Raw genomic sequence first — 20,820 nt, forward strand, 5'->3', positions numbered from 1 at the left:
CAGAAAATTCTTTCCCGGGTAACTTGGATCTTACCCCATCTAAAAACCCATCACAGGCCATTGGGCCTATTTACCATGAATATTTAATTACCAAAACCATGTTATCCCATCATACCATCTCCTCCATAAACTTATCGAGTTTAATCTTAAAGCAAGATAGATCTTTTGCCCCCACTACTTCCCTCGGAAGGCTATTCCAAAACTTCACTCCTCTGATGGTTAGAAACCCGAAAGAGCCCCTAAGCTTATTCTTACCAGCTTAGGTTAAAAACTTCTCCAAGGTACAAACTTTGCCTTGTCCTTGAACAGTATCCTGCCACCAGTTGTCATGGAGTCCCCGGGCGATGCTGTGGAACTGCTCCCTACGAAGCCAGGCAGGACTCTGGTGAAGTCTCCTCTCTGTGAGCAGACTGTCTCCAGGGCAAACCGCTCACTAAGGTCACTGCTTTGAAAAAAGGCATTGATACACATCGCTGCTGAGTTTTTGGACTTGTTAAGGTTACAGATAAATTATTCAAAATATAAGAAGATCCTAATCCTACAGTAGGTATTGCAGAGCGTTGTGCATGGTCCCAATGAACACCTTTCTTCTAACAGCCAAGGCTATAGCATCTTAGTCCTAAGAGGAAAACATAAATTTTCAAAGCACAAATGGTCTCCACAATAGGCATGTTCTTATGGTTATATTATATACCTCAACAATACTTGATATTTCTATGGCACATCAAAAGACATTCTTGGAGGAAACTGTGGTTGCCATTTCTTTCAAAGTGCCCTCAGAGCCCCACGAATCTCCTTATTTCCCATTTTACACCCCCTCAAGTTTCCCTTGCCATCTGACAGAGATGGGGTTGGTGCTGTTCTCACTGCCACCTGTCAGTGCTGGTCCTTGGTCAGTTGGAGGTGTTACCAGAGAACAGTGTGTGGTACTGTCCCTTCACAGCCCAACAAAGAATTGACTCTGAATATCAAACCAAGCACGTGCTGAAGTTCTGCTACTGTTGCAGTGCGATGCCATTAATCAAAAATCCAGAATATAAATAGCTTATTCAAGTACCAGGCTTTCCACAAACTGACTTAAAGTAGAAGGATTCATAATTAATGCTATGGTGTTATCCTTCGAACACTCACTGTGAGCACAGATATTCTTATGCACCTATGTGTATGCTCTGTACATCATAGTACAGACTCAGACAGAAAATAGAAGTCCCTGTCTCCAGAAGTTTATAATGCATAACTACATTTTGTTATATACTGTTGTTCGTATGTTTTTTGTGTGGACACATTTCTTTAGCTGCTAGTATCCAAAAGAAGATCAAAAGGAAAATTATCATTAAGCAGTATTCTTAACAGTGAGTGATTAAAAAATTGCAATTTAGAAGTTATGAGCACACAAAATACTTGGCCCTAATACTAATACAGTGCCTCAGTTCATGTTAGTAGTGTAAAATACATTATCTAAATCATCATAATAGATTATGCATTTATTTATGCTGTAGCTTACATTATTAAAGCATTCTGATGCTTTCTAAAATCCCAAATGCAATATCATGTCACCCACGTATGTGGGACTCGAGAAGACACTACTATCAAATACACATTGGTCACTGTTTTTCTATTTTTTGCTTGTTCTGTAGTTTGTTTAATTGAAAGCAATGGATTTACAAGTATAAAAATACTGAGATAAAATCAAAGTCTTTGAAAATATTGATGGCAAAGAGTCCTGTGGCACCTTGTAGACTAACAGAGGTATTGGAGCATAAGCTTTCGTGGGTGAATACCCACGTCGTCGGATGCATGTAGTGGAAATTTCCAGAGGCAGGTATAAATATGCAAGCAAGAATCAGGCTAGGGATAACGAGGTTAGTTCAATCAGGGAGGATGAGGCCCTCGTCGAGCAGTAGAGGTGTGAACACCATGGGAGGAGAAACTGCTTTTGTAGTTGGTTAGCCAGTCACAGTCTTTGTTTAATCCTGAGCTGATGGTGTCAAATTTGCAAATGAACTAAAGCTCAGTAGTTTCTCTTTGAAGTCTGGTCCTGAAGTTTTTTGCTGCAGGATGGCTACCTTTAAATCTGCTATTGTGTGTCCAGGGAGGTTGAAGTGTTCTCCTACAGGTTTTTGTATATTGCTATTCCTAATATCTGATTTGTGTCCATTTATCCTTTTACATAGAGACTGTCCAGTTTGGCCGATGTACATAGCAGTGGGGCATTGCTGGCACATGATGGCATATATTAAATTGGTGGACGTGCAGGTGACTGAACCGGTGATAGTGTGGCTGATCTGGTTAGGTCCTGTGACGGTGTCGCTGGTGTAGATATGTGGGCAGAGTTGGCATCAAGGTTTGTTGCATGGATTGGTTCCTGAGTTAGAGTTACTATGGTGCGGTATGTAGTTGCTGGTGAGAATATGCTTCAGGTTGGCGGGTTGTCTGTGGGCGAGGACTGGCCTGTCTCCCAAGGCCTGTGAAAGTGAGGGATTGTTTTCCAGGATGGGTTGTAGATCACTGATGATGCGTTGGAGAGGTTTTAGCTGAGGACTGTATGTGATGGCCAGTGGAGTTCTGTTGGTTTCTTTCTTGGGCTTGTCTTGCAGCAGGAGGCTTCTGGGTATTCGTCTGGCTCTGTTATTCTGTTTCCTTATTTCCTCGTGTGGGTATCGTAGTTTTGAGAATGCTTGGTGAAAATATTGTAGGTGTTGGTCTCTGTCTGAGGGGTTGGAGCAAATGCAGTTGTACCTCAGCACTTGGCTGTAGACAATGGATCGTGGATGTGTCCAGAATGGAAGCTGGAGGCATGAAGGTAGGCATAGCGGTCAGTGGGTTTTCGGTATAGGATGGTGGTAACGTGACTGTCACTTATTTGCACCGTGGTGTCCAGGAAGTGGACCTCCCGTGTAGATTGGTCCAGGCTGAGGTTGATGTTGGGGTGGAAGCTACTGAAATCGTGGTGTAATTTTTCTAGGGTTTCCTTCCCATGGATCCAGATGATGAAGATGTCATCAATGTAGCGTAGGTAGAGAAGGGGCGTGAGTGGACGAGAGCTGAGGAAGCGTTGTTCCAGGTCAGCCATAAAAATGTTGGCATATTGTGGGGCCATGCAGGTGCCTATAGCAGTGCCACTGGTCTGGAGGTATATATTGTCACCAAATTTGAAATAATTGTGTGTGAGGATAAAGTCACAGAGCTCAGCAACCAGTTGTGCTGTGGCATTGGAAGGGATACTGTTCCTGACAGCTTGTATTCCATCTGTGTGTGGGATGTTTATGTAGAGAGCCTCTACATCAATGGCTAGGTGGCTAGGATGGTGTTTTCTGGAAGATCACCAATGCATTGTAGTTTTCTGAGGAAATCAGTGGTGTCACGGAGATAGCTGGGAGTGCTGGTGGTATAGGGTCTGAGTAGAGAGTCCACATATCCAGACAGTCCTTCAGTGAGAGTGCCAATGCCCGAGATGATGGGGGCATCCAGGATTTCCAGGTTTGTGGATCTTGGGTAGATAGAATAACCCCACTCGGGGCTCAAAGGGTATGTTAATCTGTTCCTGTGTTAGTGTAGGGAGTGTCCTGTGTAGATGGTGCAGTTTCTTAGTGTATTCCTCAGTGGGATCTGAGGAAAGTGGCCTATAGAATTTGGTATTGGAGAGTTGTCTGGCAGCCTCCTTTTCATAGTCAGACCTGTTCATGATGACAACAGCACCTCCTTTATCAGCCTCTTTGATGTCAGGGTTGTTTCTGAGGCTGTGGATGGCATTGCGTTCTGCACGACTTAGGTTATGAGGCAAGTGATGTTGTTTTTCCACAATTTCTGCCTGTGCACGTCGGCAGAAGCATCCTATGTATAGGTCCAGACTGTCATTTCGACCCTCAGGAGGAGTCCATGTGGAGTAATTCTTCTTGTGCTGTTGGTGGGAGGGTATCTGTATATCAGTGTGCTGTTCACTGTTATCTTGAAAGTGTTCTTTGAGTCGGAGACGGCGACGGCGAAAGTAGGCTTCCAGATCACTACAGGACTGTATCATGTTTGTGGGGGTGGCGGGGCAGAAAGAGAGTCCCCAAGATAGGACAGACTCTTCTGCCAGGCTGAGAGTGTAGCTGGATAGATTGACGATATTGCTGGGTGAGTTATGGGTACCACTGTTGTGGCCCCATGTGGCAGGTAGGATTTTAAATTGCTTACAGTCCCTTTTCCTTTGTCGAGAGGTGAAGTGTGTAATGTAGATCTCCTGTCTTATTTTAGTAAAGTCCGTTTGTATGGAAGGTTGGTTATTTATGAGAGTCTCCAGGTTGGAGAGCTCTTTTTTGATGTTTTCCTGTTTGTTGTATAGGATGCTGATCAGGTGGTTCCTCAGTTTCTTTGATAGTGTGTGGCATAATCTCTCACTGTGGTCTGTGCAATATATAGATAGCAATGGATTTTTCACCTTCAGTTGGTATGATGTCCATCCGTTTGCATTTGGAAAGGAAGATGATATCTGTCTGTACTTGTGCAAGTTTCTTCATGAGGTTGATGGATTTCCACTCCATACGGCTAAATGCAGTGCCTTGCATGGTGTCAAGTATCAGAAGGGTAGCCGTGTTAATCTGGATCTGTAAAAGCGGCAAAGAGTCCTGTGGCAAATATTGAGTTAGCCACCCTTATGTTTTGGAAAAATGTCCACTTCTTAGATTTGTGAACACAATTATGCTCAAAATCAGAAAGATCCAAGATTGTTTTTGATTGAATTTTTGCTGCATTCTCTTATGTTCTCACATCCTTCGACCTGAGTCAGACATAGTTGAGATCAGTATGTGCTGGCAAGTCTGACACTTGTATTGCATCTTATACAGATTCCCTGATATTTTTTCATTATTGCTGCTATTATGCATTCCAATAATAAAATCTTCACTGTTGCAATGCACTTTTGTAATTCATTTGCTTCTTTATGCTGTGACTTTTCAGTTTCGTTGATAAATACAATACTAACCAGATCACCTCAGTTTGAATAAAAGATTCCATGATATAAAGAGGAAGTTTTCTTTTTTAAAAGACTAATTGTCTTCCTGCACCACACTGACTTGTGGGAAAGCCTGTAATTTTTCAGTCCTGTCTCACAAGCTAAGACATTAAATCCTTTTAAATTAAATTAAATCCTTTTACCAAAAATCTATTTTTTTAAATAATCATTTTCTTTTTTTCTCAGCCTGTGTATTCATATGTCATATTAAAGATGTCATATGTAGTTTCTTTATTTATTTAGGAACAAACATTTTAATATTTTTTTATTTAGTGTTGTGGTATCCTTGATAAATACTATAATTCATTCATCCTTATTACAGTAGAGTTAATTGCAATTTCTGCCTGACTGATATTTGGGATTCCCAACCAAGAATACAAAAATGCAGTTTCATTTTAATAGATAATTTTTAAACTCCACAATTTGCACATTTAAACCATGTAGTATGAAATGATATCCATGAACTCACAGCTGTCTAAGAAAAGGTCATAACACGGTAACATCTTAAATCTGTGGCAATCATCACCAGTTCTACCCCCTTGTACAATGTAATATAAGCCTTACAAGCCGAAGAGCTCTAAGGCAAGCTGGCAATTCAAGACAATAGTCACTGGGCCTATGGTACCCTCCCTAGGGAAAAAAAGTTAAACTTCAAGTTAAAATATACATGATGCGAGGCCCTGGATATTTGGAGGTATTTGGTTTTCCGCCTTGCAAAGGGAGCCAGGGATGTCCTGCCCAAACTGGTAGAGACTCCGTATCTGCAGGGAAACTGGGGGTCCATCCTGTGAGTCTCAGAACACCACACTTCTGTGTTCCCTCTCCGTCATGCAGCAGAGGTCACTTAGGTACCATGCCATGGTTGAATTCTACTTTCCGTATGAACATAGCTGGAAAATAGAAACTCAGAAGTGACTGTCAAAGTCATTGCTGCGGTAAGCAGCAGCAAATCCAGCAGATATGTCGTCTTGGCTCGATGTGGAGCACACTGTAAAGAGTGGCTGCTCTTCAGCTGAGTTCCCCAAAAATCTGGTTTCCCCAAATGCAAAAAGTGTGACATGGGTATCTTAAATCAGCTTCCCACTCCTTTAGGCATGTATACAAATTATGTTGTGTTTCAGCATCTTGACTTGGGCTGAACTTACCTTCTGCCTTTAATTGGAGCAGCTCTAATGCTGCTGACAGCTCCTGTGAAATTTCCACACCTTGGATTGAAACCAAGCTCATTTAAATCAATTAGATTCTGATCTAGTTTTTTTCCCCCACCCCCTTAACTGAACTATACTTTGAGCTAAAATAAGAAACAAAACTAGTTGGTTATTTGAAAACATGCTCTTCAAAGATAGTCTGGTTCCTTTCTAAGCCCTTATCTCTACAAAAGTGTATCCATGTGTTTAACTTTAAGTTTTAGACATTTTTTTTCTGTAATAAAGCTGAGTTCAGCTGTACCTGATGCAAGATCAGGGCTTAAGGCATTGCCCCATCAGAGGATAAGCAATGAAGGCTTTGTCCACCCTAGTAAAATTACATATCGCTGACAACTCGTGGCAACAAGGGATGCAGCTAAATGCTAAACAGAGTGACAGGCCAATACAAACTGAAATTAAAATGAAAGTGTTCAATTGCTTTAAACACTCCAAGGGTCATAAAGTCGACAGTGTTTCAGAATCCATAAAATAAAATAGAAAACATGTCAAAATATCTTGATCTCTTTGCTCTCAAGTTTTACCATCCTGCCAATGATTACTTCCCTTGGTGGTGGAGTATATTTATTTTTGTCTAAGAAAGGACTGCAGGGATTGAATTATGTTATAATAATTCCTGCCTAGTTGCATAAATAGAACTCAGCCTGCGGCCTCCTACTCTAACATACAAGGTGTGAATTATTGCACCCAAAATTCACAACCTGTCATGTCTTATTGCTTAATTTGAGATACTTGATTTAAAATATAACCTATCAGAGCATGTCAAAGCAGTGCAAGAATTTGACACTCAAATTCCTGTTTAAAAAAAAATTGTGAAAACTACTTCTCACACTTTGAAAATTTACCTCATGTGGTCACCGGCCAGTCCCCTTCTCCAGGTTGAAATTATTTCTGTTATCCTGGTGAAGGGCTGAAGTGGTTTTATTGTTTATCTTGTTCCTGTTATGGAAACAATAAACAAATCCTTTAATAAGGGGCTTTTTAGAAAACAAAGGATCCACACTTGATCCAAGTTAGTATATGCTGTAGAAGTGCTTGTAGAAGATGAAAAGATTGTAAGAGATTTTGCTGAAATGCAGTAAGTAATATATCTGGAGATCATATGTTGTTAATGAATCTAAAGCTAGCTAAGAAAAATGTGTATCTTTTTCATGATTTCAGTTAATGGAAAACGGTTCTTTGTGTTCAGTTGTTTATAATTATCTATTACCAATGGAGCCAATTTCTGCCCTGGCTTGCAATTAATGTAACTCAGGTTTAAATCAGAGGAAGATTTGGTCTACAGTATACATTTGGTGGCTAGTTCTGAAATTGTTAGTGGAATAAGTTTATTCTTCATGTTGAATGCCCACAGATTATTTGGAAATGCAGGATCTGTCACTTAAGAACAGATAATTGTATTGTTTACTTATAATTTTTAAAACATTATTATTACTGCAGTCAAAATATGTTATTGTGATGAAAGTCTTAAGCAGTAGATTCACTACACCTTTTTTTTTTAAATTAAATTCTAGCTGGACAACTTAGCCAGTCAGCTCATTTCGCTCTCCAGTTGCCTTACAGTGTGCTAGGTTTGGGACGCAGTGCTAATTTCCTTGATCACTTATATGTTGGCATTCCTCGTCCTTTAGGAGAAAAGGTAAGTTGAGATTTATCATGGGTGAACTATTTTTTCTGGTATTTTCCTTGCCCAATGAAGTTTTGGGGGGGTGCTGTTCTTAGGACTGCTCTCTTTCAGAACTCAGAATTATAAAGAAACATTTTTCATGGGTATTGAAAACGGTTTGCTGAAGATTACTGTGTGTCCATTTTCTCCAGCGTATAGTTTAACTCATTAGCCTCTGAAGTAAACAATAAAACAAAAATATCACTCATGAGAAAAACAGAGAAGTACGCGTTTGTGTGCTGTTTGCATAGAAAAATAGAGCTGGTTTATATTAATAACATTTCAGTTTGCTCTAAGAATCCAATTATTATGCCAGCAACCACACTAATTTATATTGTAATCCCATCAGATCTCCCCAGGTGGATGAGGCCCACATGACTCAGTACTTGGCTGGGAAACACTCAAGAATTCCAGGGTAGGGCAGGAAAACAATGTCTGTCACCTGTTGAATCACCTGCTTCCCTCTGAATTGGTATTGTACTCTTTACCAGCATGGTGCAAGGGGAACGGTTCTGCTGGAGGAACCTTCCTGCTGATGAAATGTGAAACCACGATCCTGACAACTTGTGGTGATGAAAGGTCTCACAATGCTATTTTTAAAAATAGGACTGTTTACTCCAGTGTCCTGACTACATTTGGATAATTAAATTCTGCCTATATAAAATTTCCCTACTGAATCAGTTGGATATAATATTCTCAGAGGTGAAAGTAAGCTGGTATGCCCCGGTATGGCATACCGGCAAGAGCCGGTGCGCCGTACCAGGGTGGATCGACTTCCCCAGGCGCAATTTAAAGGGCCTGCAGCTCCCAGCAGTGGCTGGAGCCCCTGGCCCTTTAAATTGCTGCCAGAGCCCCACTGCCAGAGCCCTGGGGTAGCAGCGGTGGGGCTGGGGCGGCGATTTAAAGGGCCTGGGGCGGTAGCGGTGGCCAAGCCCTGGGCCCTTTAAATCGTCCCCAGAGCCCCGCCGCCGTCGCTTCCCCAGGACTCCAGCAGGCTCCAGGGACGATTTAAAGGGCCGGTGCGGTAGTGGCAGCCGGAGCCCCATCCCCGGAGCCCTGCTGCCGGAGCCCTAGCGAAGCGGCGACGGGGTCGATTTAAAGGGCCCAGAGTTCCGGCTGTTGCTACTGCCCAGGACCCTTTAAACCGCTTCTAGAGCCCCTGGCTGCCGCTGTTACCCTGGGGAGGGGGAAGGAAGCACTTGCCGGTATAGGGTGGGCCGGAGCTGGCTCTGACCTCCCCCAGCCCCGCCCCTTCCAGGGGCCACAGCCGGCCCCAGCCCAGCCCCATACCGGTAAGTCCCTAGACTTACTTTCACCCCTGCTTATTCTTCACTTCCTGCTCTAAACTGAAGTGCTAATGTGCACTTTTTAAACACTGCCATGGTTCACCTCAGAGATTGTGGTATTTCAGTGGTGGATGAAGTGATCCTTGTGTATCATTTTTATTCAGTTTGTAAATTGCTTGGGATCTTTTAGGATAAAAAAATCTTTATATTAATGTTAGAGAATTATCACTATTTTTTTCCTGTCTCCTGGAAAATTAACTGTTTGAGCTTTTTGTTTTTTCTTGTATAACATTAATCAGAAAAGTTCAGAATATTTAAAATTTGTATTAGTTTGTAAGAAGTGCATATACCTTCATTCCTTCTTTCAGTCCATAAGAAAACAGGAATGGACAGCTATCATCCCGAACTCCCAACTTATAGTCATTCCATATCCACACAACGTTCCTCGAAGGTAATATAATCGTTTGAAGTAGATTTTGAAAATGATACTATGGATGCAGAACTGTAATTGTGTGTCATGGACTATGAATGAATGATGGTGGAATGATAATAGAAAAGGTTTAATAAAAATTCTAACAGAAAAGGTCTTTTCTTTTCATGTGCAGCTAGTTACATTTGATCATCTGAAGAGCAGATTAGCATATTCAGAACTTGGTGTGTCCCTTCAGGGCAACTGCAGCTGTGTTCCCCCTTTATTGTCCATCAAGGGCAGCCACTCTAGTTTCCAGACACTCCAGCTGTCACCTCTCTTGGGTGGAGACACGTTTCTCCCTCCCTTCTGACCATGCTATTTCCAGACTGCACCATTCCCTGTCCTCACTGTGTCAATCCCAGCAGAGATAGGCTGCCCAGGTATGTCTGCCTGCTTTCTCTGCAGAGACTGAGAGGTGTAATTGCTACAGTTATAAAGCACAACACAACACTTCCTGTGCAAGCCTACTTCATTCTTAAGGTAAAAAACATTCCACAGTGAAAACAATAAAAGAACCTATATGCGTGCTAATAAGCTTACCAGAGTTCACCCCTATCCTAACATGGATTCTTACAGGAGCTGTCCTTCAAACCCCACATAAGGGGGATTCCTTTGGTTACAAGTTCATCACAGCTTCAGCTCAGAACAAGCACTCAGTCTCATGAGCCCTCAGGAGGCCCTGTCCTTCCAACCCTCCCCAAAGGATCGGAGCCCTCCATGGACCAGGGATCCTGTCCATTTGCTGTATCAGGTAGAAGACCCTGAGCCAATTTAAAACCAGGCTGTTTGTCCAAAAACCATTGCTTTGTCTGGTCCCTGGAGATTCCAGTTTGAACGAGTATGTGCAAACCTCTCCAGGTGGGTGGCTTCAAAGGGTTGATAACGGAGGAAGTACATTAGCATCCCCCTTTCCCTACTAGAGAAGGTACATACAATGCCACAATAACACACAATTGCATTTTTTATACAATGTACCCCAAAGTATTGACGCTAATTCAGTCAGGTTTAACTTAATTCAATAAACTTTATCTTAATTCCATAAAGTTTGTTCAGGTTATTACAGGATATTGTCAGTGTGTCATACTTGGTATATTATAGATGTGTTCATTTGTGACCATTGCTAAATTGTCGGGGAGTAGGCAGATGGAGAGAGAATATGTGTACATGTTTATGTGGAATATGTGTACGTATTCCCTCATCTGTATGAGAGATTCTTGTAAATAAGCATATAGCTTTATTTCCTTTTGTGGATCATGACAGTCAAATTTAAAATACATTGCGCATTTCACACTATAGTAATATTGGTATTTTCTCTTTAAATTATTGAACATACAGGTATTTGCATAAATGTTTTATATATTTACAGTGAGCATCCATTAAGTATTTTCCAATAAATGAAAACATACCTGCCAACTTTCTTTTTGACCAAGTAGCAAGCATTGTCATGGGGAAAATAGGCTTTTTTTGGTTTCATCAGATATACATTCAGTGTGTCCAGTTAGATACAAAGGTTCTATTCAGTCCTTCAACACATGGTGTGTGTTGCCATGGATACATGTATTTTCCTGTAGCTAAGGGTCAGAGGGTTCCTTGAAGGAGGACTTTCATATTGAAATCAATTTAGAATAAAAACATTTATACCAAAAACCTGAACTTGGCCAGCACTTTTCTGTGCTACTTTTGCTGTTATTGAATATATCTGTCATAATTAGGGGTCTACTTAAATCACGGAGAAATCACACATTTTTCCCAGATTGGTCACGACATAAATAGCACATTTCGCAGATGGGTAACACATCCGCGAAAATTTGCTATTTATACTGTGACCAACCCATGAAAAATGTGTGATTTCTCCACAGCGTTTCTCAGACTGGGGCCCTGACCCAAAAAGGGGTTGCAAGCCTATTAGGGGGTTGTGGTATTGCCATCCTTACTTCTCCACTGCTGCTGCTGACAGTGGCGCTGCCTGAAGCTAAGCGGCGGGAAACCTGCAGCTGCTGCCCAGGCGCCCAGCTCTGCAGACAGCAATGCCGCCAGCAGCAGCAGAGGTATTGAAGAGCGGAGAGCAGCAGCTGCTGGTGGCCATATCATGCCACCCTTATTTCTCTGCTACTGCTGGCCACAGCACTGCCTTCAGAGCTGGGTACCCGGCCAGCAACAGCTGTTCTCCACTCTGCCTTCAGAGCCGGGCAGCCAGAGACCAGATTTCACATTCTGTGATGTGATTTTCACGGCTGCGAATTTGGTAGACCCCTACTCATAATAAAGACTTGATTAGTCACATTCTTGCTTTCTCTTCTGCTTGATCTTGCAGTGAAGTCAATTTTATATATAATGAAATTATTCTTATATCACAATTTCAGCATTATAACTTTACTGTAGAATCAAATATGAGAAGAGATGAGATGTGACATCCCTTTTATATAAACTATGTTGCGTTAGTGATTAAGCACAAGAATAACATCAGTCAGGTGAATAAGATTTAACATTCTAGCCTTATGTATTTTAAAGATTCCCACGTACAGAAATCTCTCTAAATCCTCTTGCTTTCAAATTATTGGGTTTAGTTTTCTCATAGAGGAAACACATGCAGATATGGACACTGTAGACTGACAATAGGTGGAACTCAATATTGGAGATTATGTGAAAACAGGAGAAATATACATATTCAAAACTTTCACTACACATAGACATTTCCTAAGATTATATCCAGATTTCATTTAAATAGCATGATTGCAGCTCAAGGTGACATACCTGAGCTAGCTGTAATCTAGCTACCTGATGTCCCAAAGTACTGTAGCTGCACCAGCATGTGCAGACTAGCCCTACAAGTAATTAACCAGGATTCTGTGTGGACTTAACAGCTCCAGGATCCGAGATAGCTAAATTAAAGACAGCTTGGGAATGTCTTCTTGAGCTCCAGTCACACCCCATGACTGGAGGTTTTGATGATGGGAAAAACGAGTGAAATGATATCATGTGTCAAGAGAGAAGATGAGCAGTTGAGAGGAAGATGATTTTAATCAGGCTGTTTAAAACTTTCTTATATAACTTCAGTGACTAACATTTTGGTGAAAGGAAGTGTTTATTATGGAGTCAAACATACAGATTCAAGCGCATCCCTCTGTACTTTTGCTTTCAGTTAAGATGGGAGTGCACACAGTGCAGCTGCTGTGACACATCAAGGATGTCCTCTACAAAAATAAGGGAAGACCAGACTTTACACATCTGATATTCCTAAACAGGAAAGAAACCCCTTTAAAAAAAAATTATTTCTACAGCCTAGAGAAGTATACGGGATGCAATCCTAATTTGTATTTAAATCCTTTTCAGATTCCTTAAATCCCCAAGCAGTACTTCCACATTTTCTCAAAAGTCCCAGTGAATCGTCATTCTCTCTGAATAGCCTTTTCCAATGATAAACAGGCATTAAGGATATTAATCCATTCTTCTATTGACAGAATTGATTCTTTCCTCCAGTAATATAATAAAATAGGAAGAAATTGCCTAAGGAATGAATCCTCTATTCTCTTCAAATATACAAATTATCAGGACAAAATGGTCTGTTCTCTCAAGTCTGCAGCCAGTCAAACTGAACAGTATCACTTTAGAGAGAACTGCTTAATTCATCTCAATGGGGTTTTAACTTTGAATCCTAATGAAGATTTATAGTTTACACTTTACTATTTCACTGATGATCAATTTAGGTGAAACATCCAACTATTCTGCAATTGAGTGGAGCTTAAACATCCCCCTTTTCTGACAAATTTGACCCTTGTCATCAGACTCTTCTCCCTAATCCTTCTTCATAATAAAAGTTCCCTTCCCTGTCTCTTAAAGCCAAAACATTTTTAAGACTGGGTGAACAAAGACCAAACATCAAGGGCCAAAATTTCAGTGCTAAGCACAATGGGTTGAGAACAGATGGGTCAAATCCCAGGGGGAAAGGTTACTACTCAGGAGTCACCCTCATTTCCAGAGTAGCTGCATTGATCAGCAGTGAAATATAGAACAGTGCTGACTGATACATAATCATCCTCATAAGGCTTCAAAGTTAAATCTGTGCACTTGTAAAACCCCACATGTGCACCACAAACAGGCCCACTGCAGGTGCAGGACCTTAGAGTCTAGCTACACGATTACTACATTTGCTTGTTTATACCCATGGTTGTACCTTTTTTTTTAAACCACAGTGGGTGTGTGCACGTCTTGGGTAGGTCCGCCAGTCGTACCCTGTTTTGGAAATTTGGCCTTCCATGTGCTCCATTGCTATCATTAAAAATAGATGGAAGTCTCCTCACCCCAAGAGTTCAAATCTGAGATAGGCATGAGCAATATGTCCAGCTCTGGATCTGAACCTCTCCTGAGTTCTGGGTGTTTGGATGGAGTGGGTGGCATTAGGCCTATGTGTACTTCACGTATTAAAAGATCCATTTTTCTTTCTATCTGTACTTCTATGCAATATAATATTATCTGTAGGATACCAAATATTCATTGTATATTAGCAGATTGACTGACTTAAATTTTTAATTGAGTGGACAGTCTATTATATAAAGTATATAAAAGACACTTTTGCCCTTTTTTTACAAAAATGTGTAACTGGACCATGGGATTTCCTCAAGGATAACACTATGATCTGTTTGGCTATCTCCTTCATTTTATAAGCTGCGTTAGAAGCTATTTTAAAATTGGTTGATTCTTACTGGCTAGCCTACAAATGGTGCCAGAATAAGAAGTCAGGTAAATTACTTGCTGCTTGACTCAATTCAGTGGGACCTAATAGCTCACTGGGCTGGGACTCAGAATAGCTGAGTTTCATTACCAGCTCTGGCATTGCCCTGCTGGTGACTCTGGGCAACTCAATTCATCTCTCTAAGTAGACTTACACAAGTGCTTATTTTAATACTCCAAATGGGAGCATATTGAGCAGTTTATGCAAATAGACCCCAGTTTGGCAAGGTATTTAAGCATTTGTCTAAGTTTAAGCATGTGGGTAGTCCTGTAGTAGAAGGTCTGGAAGGATTCATAGATTTTAAAGCCAGAAGGGGCCGTTACAGCCTGTATAACGCAGGTGATAGAATTTCCCCAGTGATTTCTACATAAAGCCCCTAACTTCTCAGTGAGACAGACCATCTCTCTTGAGAAAGACAGCCTGCCTTGCAGTACACTTAGATATTTTTCTAAAAGATTATTACACACTAGTGCAAACAGAAATTGATGCAGGAATTACTGGGTGAAATTCTATGAACTATGTTGTGCATGAAGTCGGATTAGATGATGACGATAGTCTCTTCCAACTTTAAAATGTATTAATGTATTGACATGCTTAAAATTTGACACATTCTTAAGTACTTTGCTGAACTGGGGCCATGGCCAGCACTTAGTCACCCATGCCAACAATACATGCGCACATCTCCAAATACAAAAATTGTAAACATATTAGGAATCCTGTTTAAAAATAAAATCTCATTGACAAAGCATACTTTGCAAGTAATGCAAGGGTACTGTTCTTCAAATTAGCAATAATTAAGTTTCTATACAGTCTCACTGCCATTGATATTTTTATAAATTCTGTTGTACCACTTTCAGCTACAACCAACCTCTTGGGCACTTTTATTTGCCCCCCTTGTGTTTCTGAAGGAATGTTTTCTGCAAATTTATTTAGAAATAAAATACACATTGGTTTCATTTTTCAGTCTATTTCAAGGTTTATTGACTACAGAGACTGACCTCATTGGTCAATAAATTTTGATTTAATCCAAAAAGGAGTCTATATTTAATTTCTGCCTTTGAGCGAGTCACTTAAAAAAATAAGATATGCACTGAACTACTACATGCAACAATCATGTAATATTTAAAAGAAACAAAAAATGCTGTACTTTTAAGCATATATAATAAGAGGTAAGCAGTAATACATACGTTAGAAGATTTTGCCACTGGAGTTTGAAGCAGAGAGTGGAAGGCGAGGCCTGAATGGCAATGTCTTATTTGGTCACAAAGTTTGAGCTGAATGTTTAAAATGATGTGAGCTTTAAAGGTGGATTATTCCTATTTGAAAATATGACAAACTTGTGATGGGCTTGAATTTATCTTTCTTCAGAATAACTTAAATATTTTTAAAGATCCAAGTAGTAGTTAAAGTTACAAAAACTTAACAAATCTGTGCCTCAGTTTATAGGTAAAAAAGGTATGAGGCTAAATAAATGGCTGTGAAGTGCCTTGAGATTTTTGGATGTAGGGACCTACGGCTCAGAGGGTTTTGTGTTAATATTTGGACATGCAGGAAATGAACTACTTAAGCTAACCATACTGCAGACGTGGACTTTACATCGCAAGCCCAGATCACTCCTCCCATAGACAAAGTCAGAAAAGGGCATCAGGGAGGCTGATAAATTGCCCCCTAAGGGGAAGGTGCTGGAGAGCTGCAGGATAGGGAGGGATGCAGTTTCTTGTGAATCCATCTGTTTTTACAGAAATTCTGTAGATTATGCCTAATATGTCAGCTCTCTAAAACGCTAACATTTTTATGTTTGCAGGTTGAAAACATTATATCCCATCACCACAAATGAGGCACTTGCAGCTAATTTTGCTGAAATACTTAAGTAAAATCAATATCAAACAATTTGTACTTAAGGAAAGAATGAGATGACATTTGATTGGCTATAGTTATCTTACAGCCTTATCTGACTGTACTGACATCTTGACAGGTTTCAGAGTAACAGCCGTGTTAGTCTGTATTCGCAAAAAGAAAAGGAGTACTTGTGGCACCTTAGAGACTAACCAATTTACTTGAGCATGAGCTTTCGTGAGCTACAGCTCACTTCATCAGATGCATACCGTGGAAACTGCCACAGATATTATATACACACAGAGATCATGAAACAATACCTCCTCCCACCCCACTGTCCTGCTGGTAATAGCTTATCTAAAGTGATCATCAAGTTGGGCCATTTCCAGCACAAATCCAGGTTTTCTCACCCTCCACCCTCCTACACACAAACTCACTCTCCTGCTGGTAATAGCCCATCCAAAGTGACAACTCTCTTCACAATGTGCATGATAATCAAGGTGGGCCATTTGGAAATGGCCCAACTTGATGATCACTTTAGATAAGCTATTACCAGCAGGACAGTGGGGTGGGAGGAGGTATTGTTTCATGATCTCTGTGTGTATATAATATCTGCTGCAGTTTCCACGGTATGCATCCGATGAAGTGAGCTGTAGCTCACGAAAGCTCATGCTCAAATAAATTGGTTAGTCTCTAAGGTGCCACAAGTACTCCTTTTCTTTTTACTGACATCTTGTTTATTAACTCCCTATGATCAGTAGGGTTGGTTTTCATAAAACACCATATCACACTGGCACATCTGATGGATATGAAACCAATAAAACTATATTTTTGGACGTAGTCTTTAATGGCACAGAAATGTGCTACAGCTCAGGAGTAAGCTTTCTGGATCCTAAACACCTTTATTATCAATGTGAAAAATTATTCTGATGTGAAAAATCTTTCTAGTTTCATAGTCCGTAGTGTACTGTGCATAAGGTACTTACTACATGATTTAAAATCAATTGTTATGAATACCCAAGTACAAAAAAGTGGAATAAAACAGATTAGAAAGACTAAGTAACTTTGTCTCTTAATACACTCTACTAGTATGGGATGTGCAAAAATGTTTGTCACAAATACTGAAATTGTTGCTATTTCTGTATCTCATAGAAATGCCCTGTTGTAACCTGATTTAAAGTCACATTGTTCCCTGATGGAGTAAAACCAAGAGCACTCAGGAAACTCCACAAAGTTTGTCAGGCAGACTTCTTTATAAATTTCCCCTCCAAATGCAGGATTTTGTGGAGGAGACAGGAAGCAAGGCATCCGTACCCTATGGAACCCCCACTTCATTATCTACAAGGAAATGAAGTACTACTCTACAGTGTGATGACCCTCCATGATGCTGCCTGGCCTCTCTTTTTCCCTGGAAGCACAGCTGTCATTGGCTGTCCTTGCCATGCCTGTACAGTGGGTTCTGATACTTACGTAGGCACAGAGAGGAACTTAATGCAGCATTAATTTCTGAACAGTGTAGATATGCAGATGACTGATGGAAATGTACAATGACTGCTCCCCAAGTCCCCTGCAGTGCCGTGTTGCAGCAAAGGGGCTTTCTTGGCAGAAGAGGCAGCATGCCAGGTGGACTGTTTCCCTGCTCTTTTCCCTTCACCTAAGTCTCAGGCACGGCTTTTTTGGAGGCTTATCCTGTGCATTTTATTTTGCTCCCTTCCATGCCCACTGCAAAAGAAGTGCCACATTAAGGAGTGCCTAAATGAAAGAGTCAGTCCCTGAGGCTAACCATAGCACTTCTGTGAGTAGTTCAATAGAAACTAAGCTTAGAGATGGCATTAGTTGGAAATGGCAATGATATTAAACCCTATATTTGTAAGTAAACATTATTAGGGGAGGTCTTTCAGTAAAGCCCCTGGCTTTTGAAGACCAAGTCGTGGGTCACCGTACTACCTTTATATTTTTGTAAACATAATCTCTATTGAATCTACTCTTTCTCCTAATGAAGAGTGACTGAGGTTTCCTTTGCTTCTCCTCTTCTGTGTAGCTGGAGTGCCAAGCTGTACCTGACCCCAAGTAACATTGTGCTGCTCACAGCTATAGCCCTAATTGGAGTCTGTGTTTTTATCTTAGCAATAATTGGCATATTGCACTGGCAAGAAAAGGTAAGCTTAATTAAGTGGAAATGATTTTCTACATGTATCTTTACTGTACTTTAAACTTCCTAATATTTTAATATATGCCCTAAGCTGTGTTGTTTTGAACAGTGTTTTTCAGTTTGAAAAGTTTTGGGGGGTATTCACTAAATTCATCAATCTATAATAATCCTCTCATTCCTGAAAGGTGTCAGACTTTATTATTGTTCACAAAATTAGGAAAATTTAGGACTTATTGAAACCTTAGAAACAGATATTTGTTATTTAGTTTTAATTCTGAGTCATAAAAATGGAAATTTGGCAGTAACAGGTAAGTGCTGATAGTTCAGGGAAAACCATAATTCATAACTAAATGGAAAATGTTCCGTTCATATTCAGGTGACCAGACAGCAAGTGTGAAAAATCAGGACAGGGGTGGGGGGGTAAAAGGTGCCTATATAAGACAAAGGCCAGAATACCAGGACTGTCCCTATAAAATGGGGCACCTGGTCACCCTAGTTCATATCCAGGATGAATATCTTGCACTCTCAGCCTTTGATCAGAATTTAAAGGAATGAGTCTGGAAATAAAACTACATGTAAATCCCCAGCTTACACTTCTTTAGTTCTGCTGGTAATTCAGAGAGAAGGGAAACATCCCTTGTCATTTTGTGTCCTCACTGAGTGTACTAACATTAACATTTAAGACAGTGTGTGTGATTTTATCATGGACATACTGGCTGTTTTGTTGTATATAGCTGAAATACACTACAGTGTATAGAAATTCATTGATTTGAAGAAGCATTTTGAGAGGGTTCTTTCATGTCACAAAAGAAAAGTGGTCCCATTTTTCTTAACCACTCTCAGTGCACAATAATATTCAACTGGCAGGATAGCCAATAAGTGCTGCTACCTAGCATACCGTAATTACAGCTGTCAAATAAAATTACTGCATTTTTGACTTGGTATGCCTGGCAGTGTTTGTGAACTAAAAGGCCAGTTAAACATTCAGATAGGTGTCAGATGAGCAAGGATCCCGGAACTCCTGCATTCTCAGCCTCCCTTTGCCCTGCTGTGTGAGCAAATCACTCAGACGCTCTGATTTGGTTTCCCCATCTATATAGTGATCATGATACCACATAGGAATAATGTGATGGTTAATCAGTTTACATAGACAGCACTTTAAAACTTAACTATCAGTATTATTATTGTCAATTCAGAAATCGTCTTTAACACTTTCAGAATGCATGAAAGAAAGAGAGAACACAACTGAATGGAAATTGTTTTTAAAGGGGGGGGATGCTTTAACTACACTGAGAACTGTAAGCCTGTCACAGAAGACTAAAACAGCAAAATCTAGTAGAACACAATCCAGTAGGATGCCCAATTGTACACTTGTGTGGTCTGTGACAACGAAATCTTTGGAATGGAGCCAGAGCAGGTGATACCATGTTTCCCACAACCTAGTTTTCGTTATAGAAATGTAGAGAGAGATATAGCATAGATACCTAGTAAAATTGTTGTGAAAGGTTACCAGCTCAGGCACATGCCTATGTCATGATGGTGAGAAACCAACAATATTTTCCTCACTCTTAAAAATAAAAGTATTAGCCTCAAGTAGCAAGCAGGAAGAATTTTGCAAGTCAGATAAATTGAAAGAGCGATTCATTGCTTGCTCGTGTATATGTTAGAAATGTTGTTAGGACTCTGTAGCTGCAGACAAACAGTTTATTTGTCACATAAGGCTAATCTCAGTTCCCAATAAAGTTAATCCAACATTAGTAAACCCTGGAAAGAAATACATAGGTAAAATATTCTGGACTGGAGAGAGGAAATAAAATACATGGAAAATTACTACATGTAACTAGAGACCATACAGATATAGGTACAAGCTGAATACTCTCCTTATTTATCCATAAACACACACATGTCAGTAACACTGTTGTTTTGACAGATCTACATGTACAGCACTCAAATAAGGAAAGAAATGTATTTACCTTCCCAGTTGTTCACTGTTTATACACATGCATATGCCCACAAACAAAGTGGAGCCCCAATTTTTCTTCTGCAGTTCTTAATGCTATTATTGGTTGAATTGCTACAGTCTTACTGTCCCTTTTGTCAAATTTTTCAATTTTGGTTCTCTTAACAGTAATTTTAAAATAATCTAGTTATTAAATTACAAGAGCTGGGACCACGTGTGGTTGCTTCAGAGCCAATTCACCATTCCTAATAATATTTATCATCTTTTACAAGGCAGATGACATAAAAGCGCACTTCAAAGCATTTTTCATTTAACCACTTAAGCAATAATTATTGAAAAAAACGTTCATTAGAATAACCCAAAGCATTGGGTCATTAATACTAAAACATCTCATCATTAACGGCAGCAGCCAATTTTGAACAGATTATTGCTATTATAAACTGACACCTATTAAGTATTAATTGTTGAGGCAGTTAGCTTTTTGTCTTCTGTTGAATGACAGAGTTGAAAAAATA

At 40.2% G+C, this 20,820-nt stretch overlaps 1 protein-coding gene across 3 annotated transcripts in view; it reads left to right on the plus strand.

Moving 5' to 3' along the window:
- Nucleotides 1-20,820, plus strand: part of ITFG1 (integrin alpha FG-GAP repeat containing 1) — a 219,357-nt gene that overhangs the window by 197,092 nt on the left and 1,445 nt on the right. For all 3 annotated transcript variants that reach the window (XM_048816944.2, XM_048816941.2, XM_075118373.1), the window contains 3 exons: nucleotides 7,716-7,840; nucleotides 9,522-9,604; nucleotides 18,235-18,352. In XM_048816944.2, coding sequence (XP_048672901.1) covers nucleotides 7,716-7,840; nucleotides 9,522-9,604; nucleotides 18,235-18,352 — 326 coding nt within the window. The remainder of the gene's footprint in view (nucleotides 1-7,715; nucleotides 7,841-9,521; nucleotides 9,605-18,234; nucleotides 18,353-20,820) is intronic.

The sequence above is a fragment of the Caretta caretta genome, chromosome 12 (genome assembly GCF_965140235.1).
Source record: "Caretta caretta isolate rCarCar2 chromosome 12, rCarCar1.hap1, whole genome shotgun sequence".
Classification (NCBI taxonomy): domain Eukaryota; kingdom Metazoa; phylum Chordata; order Testudines; family Cheloniidae; genus Caretta; species Caretta caretta.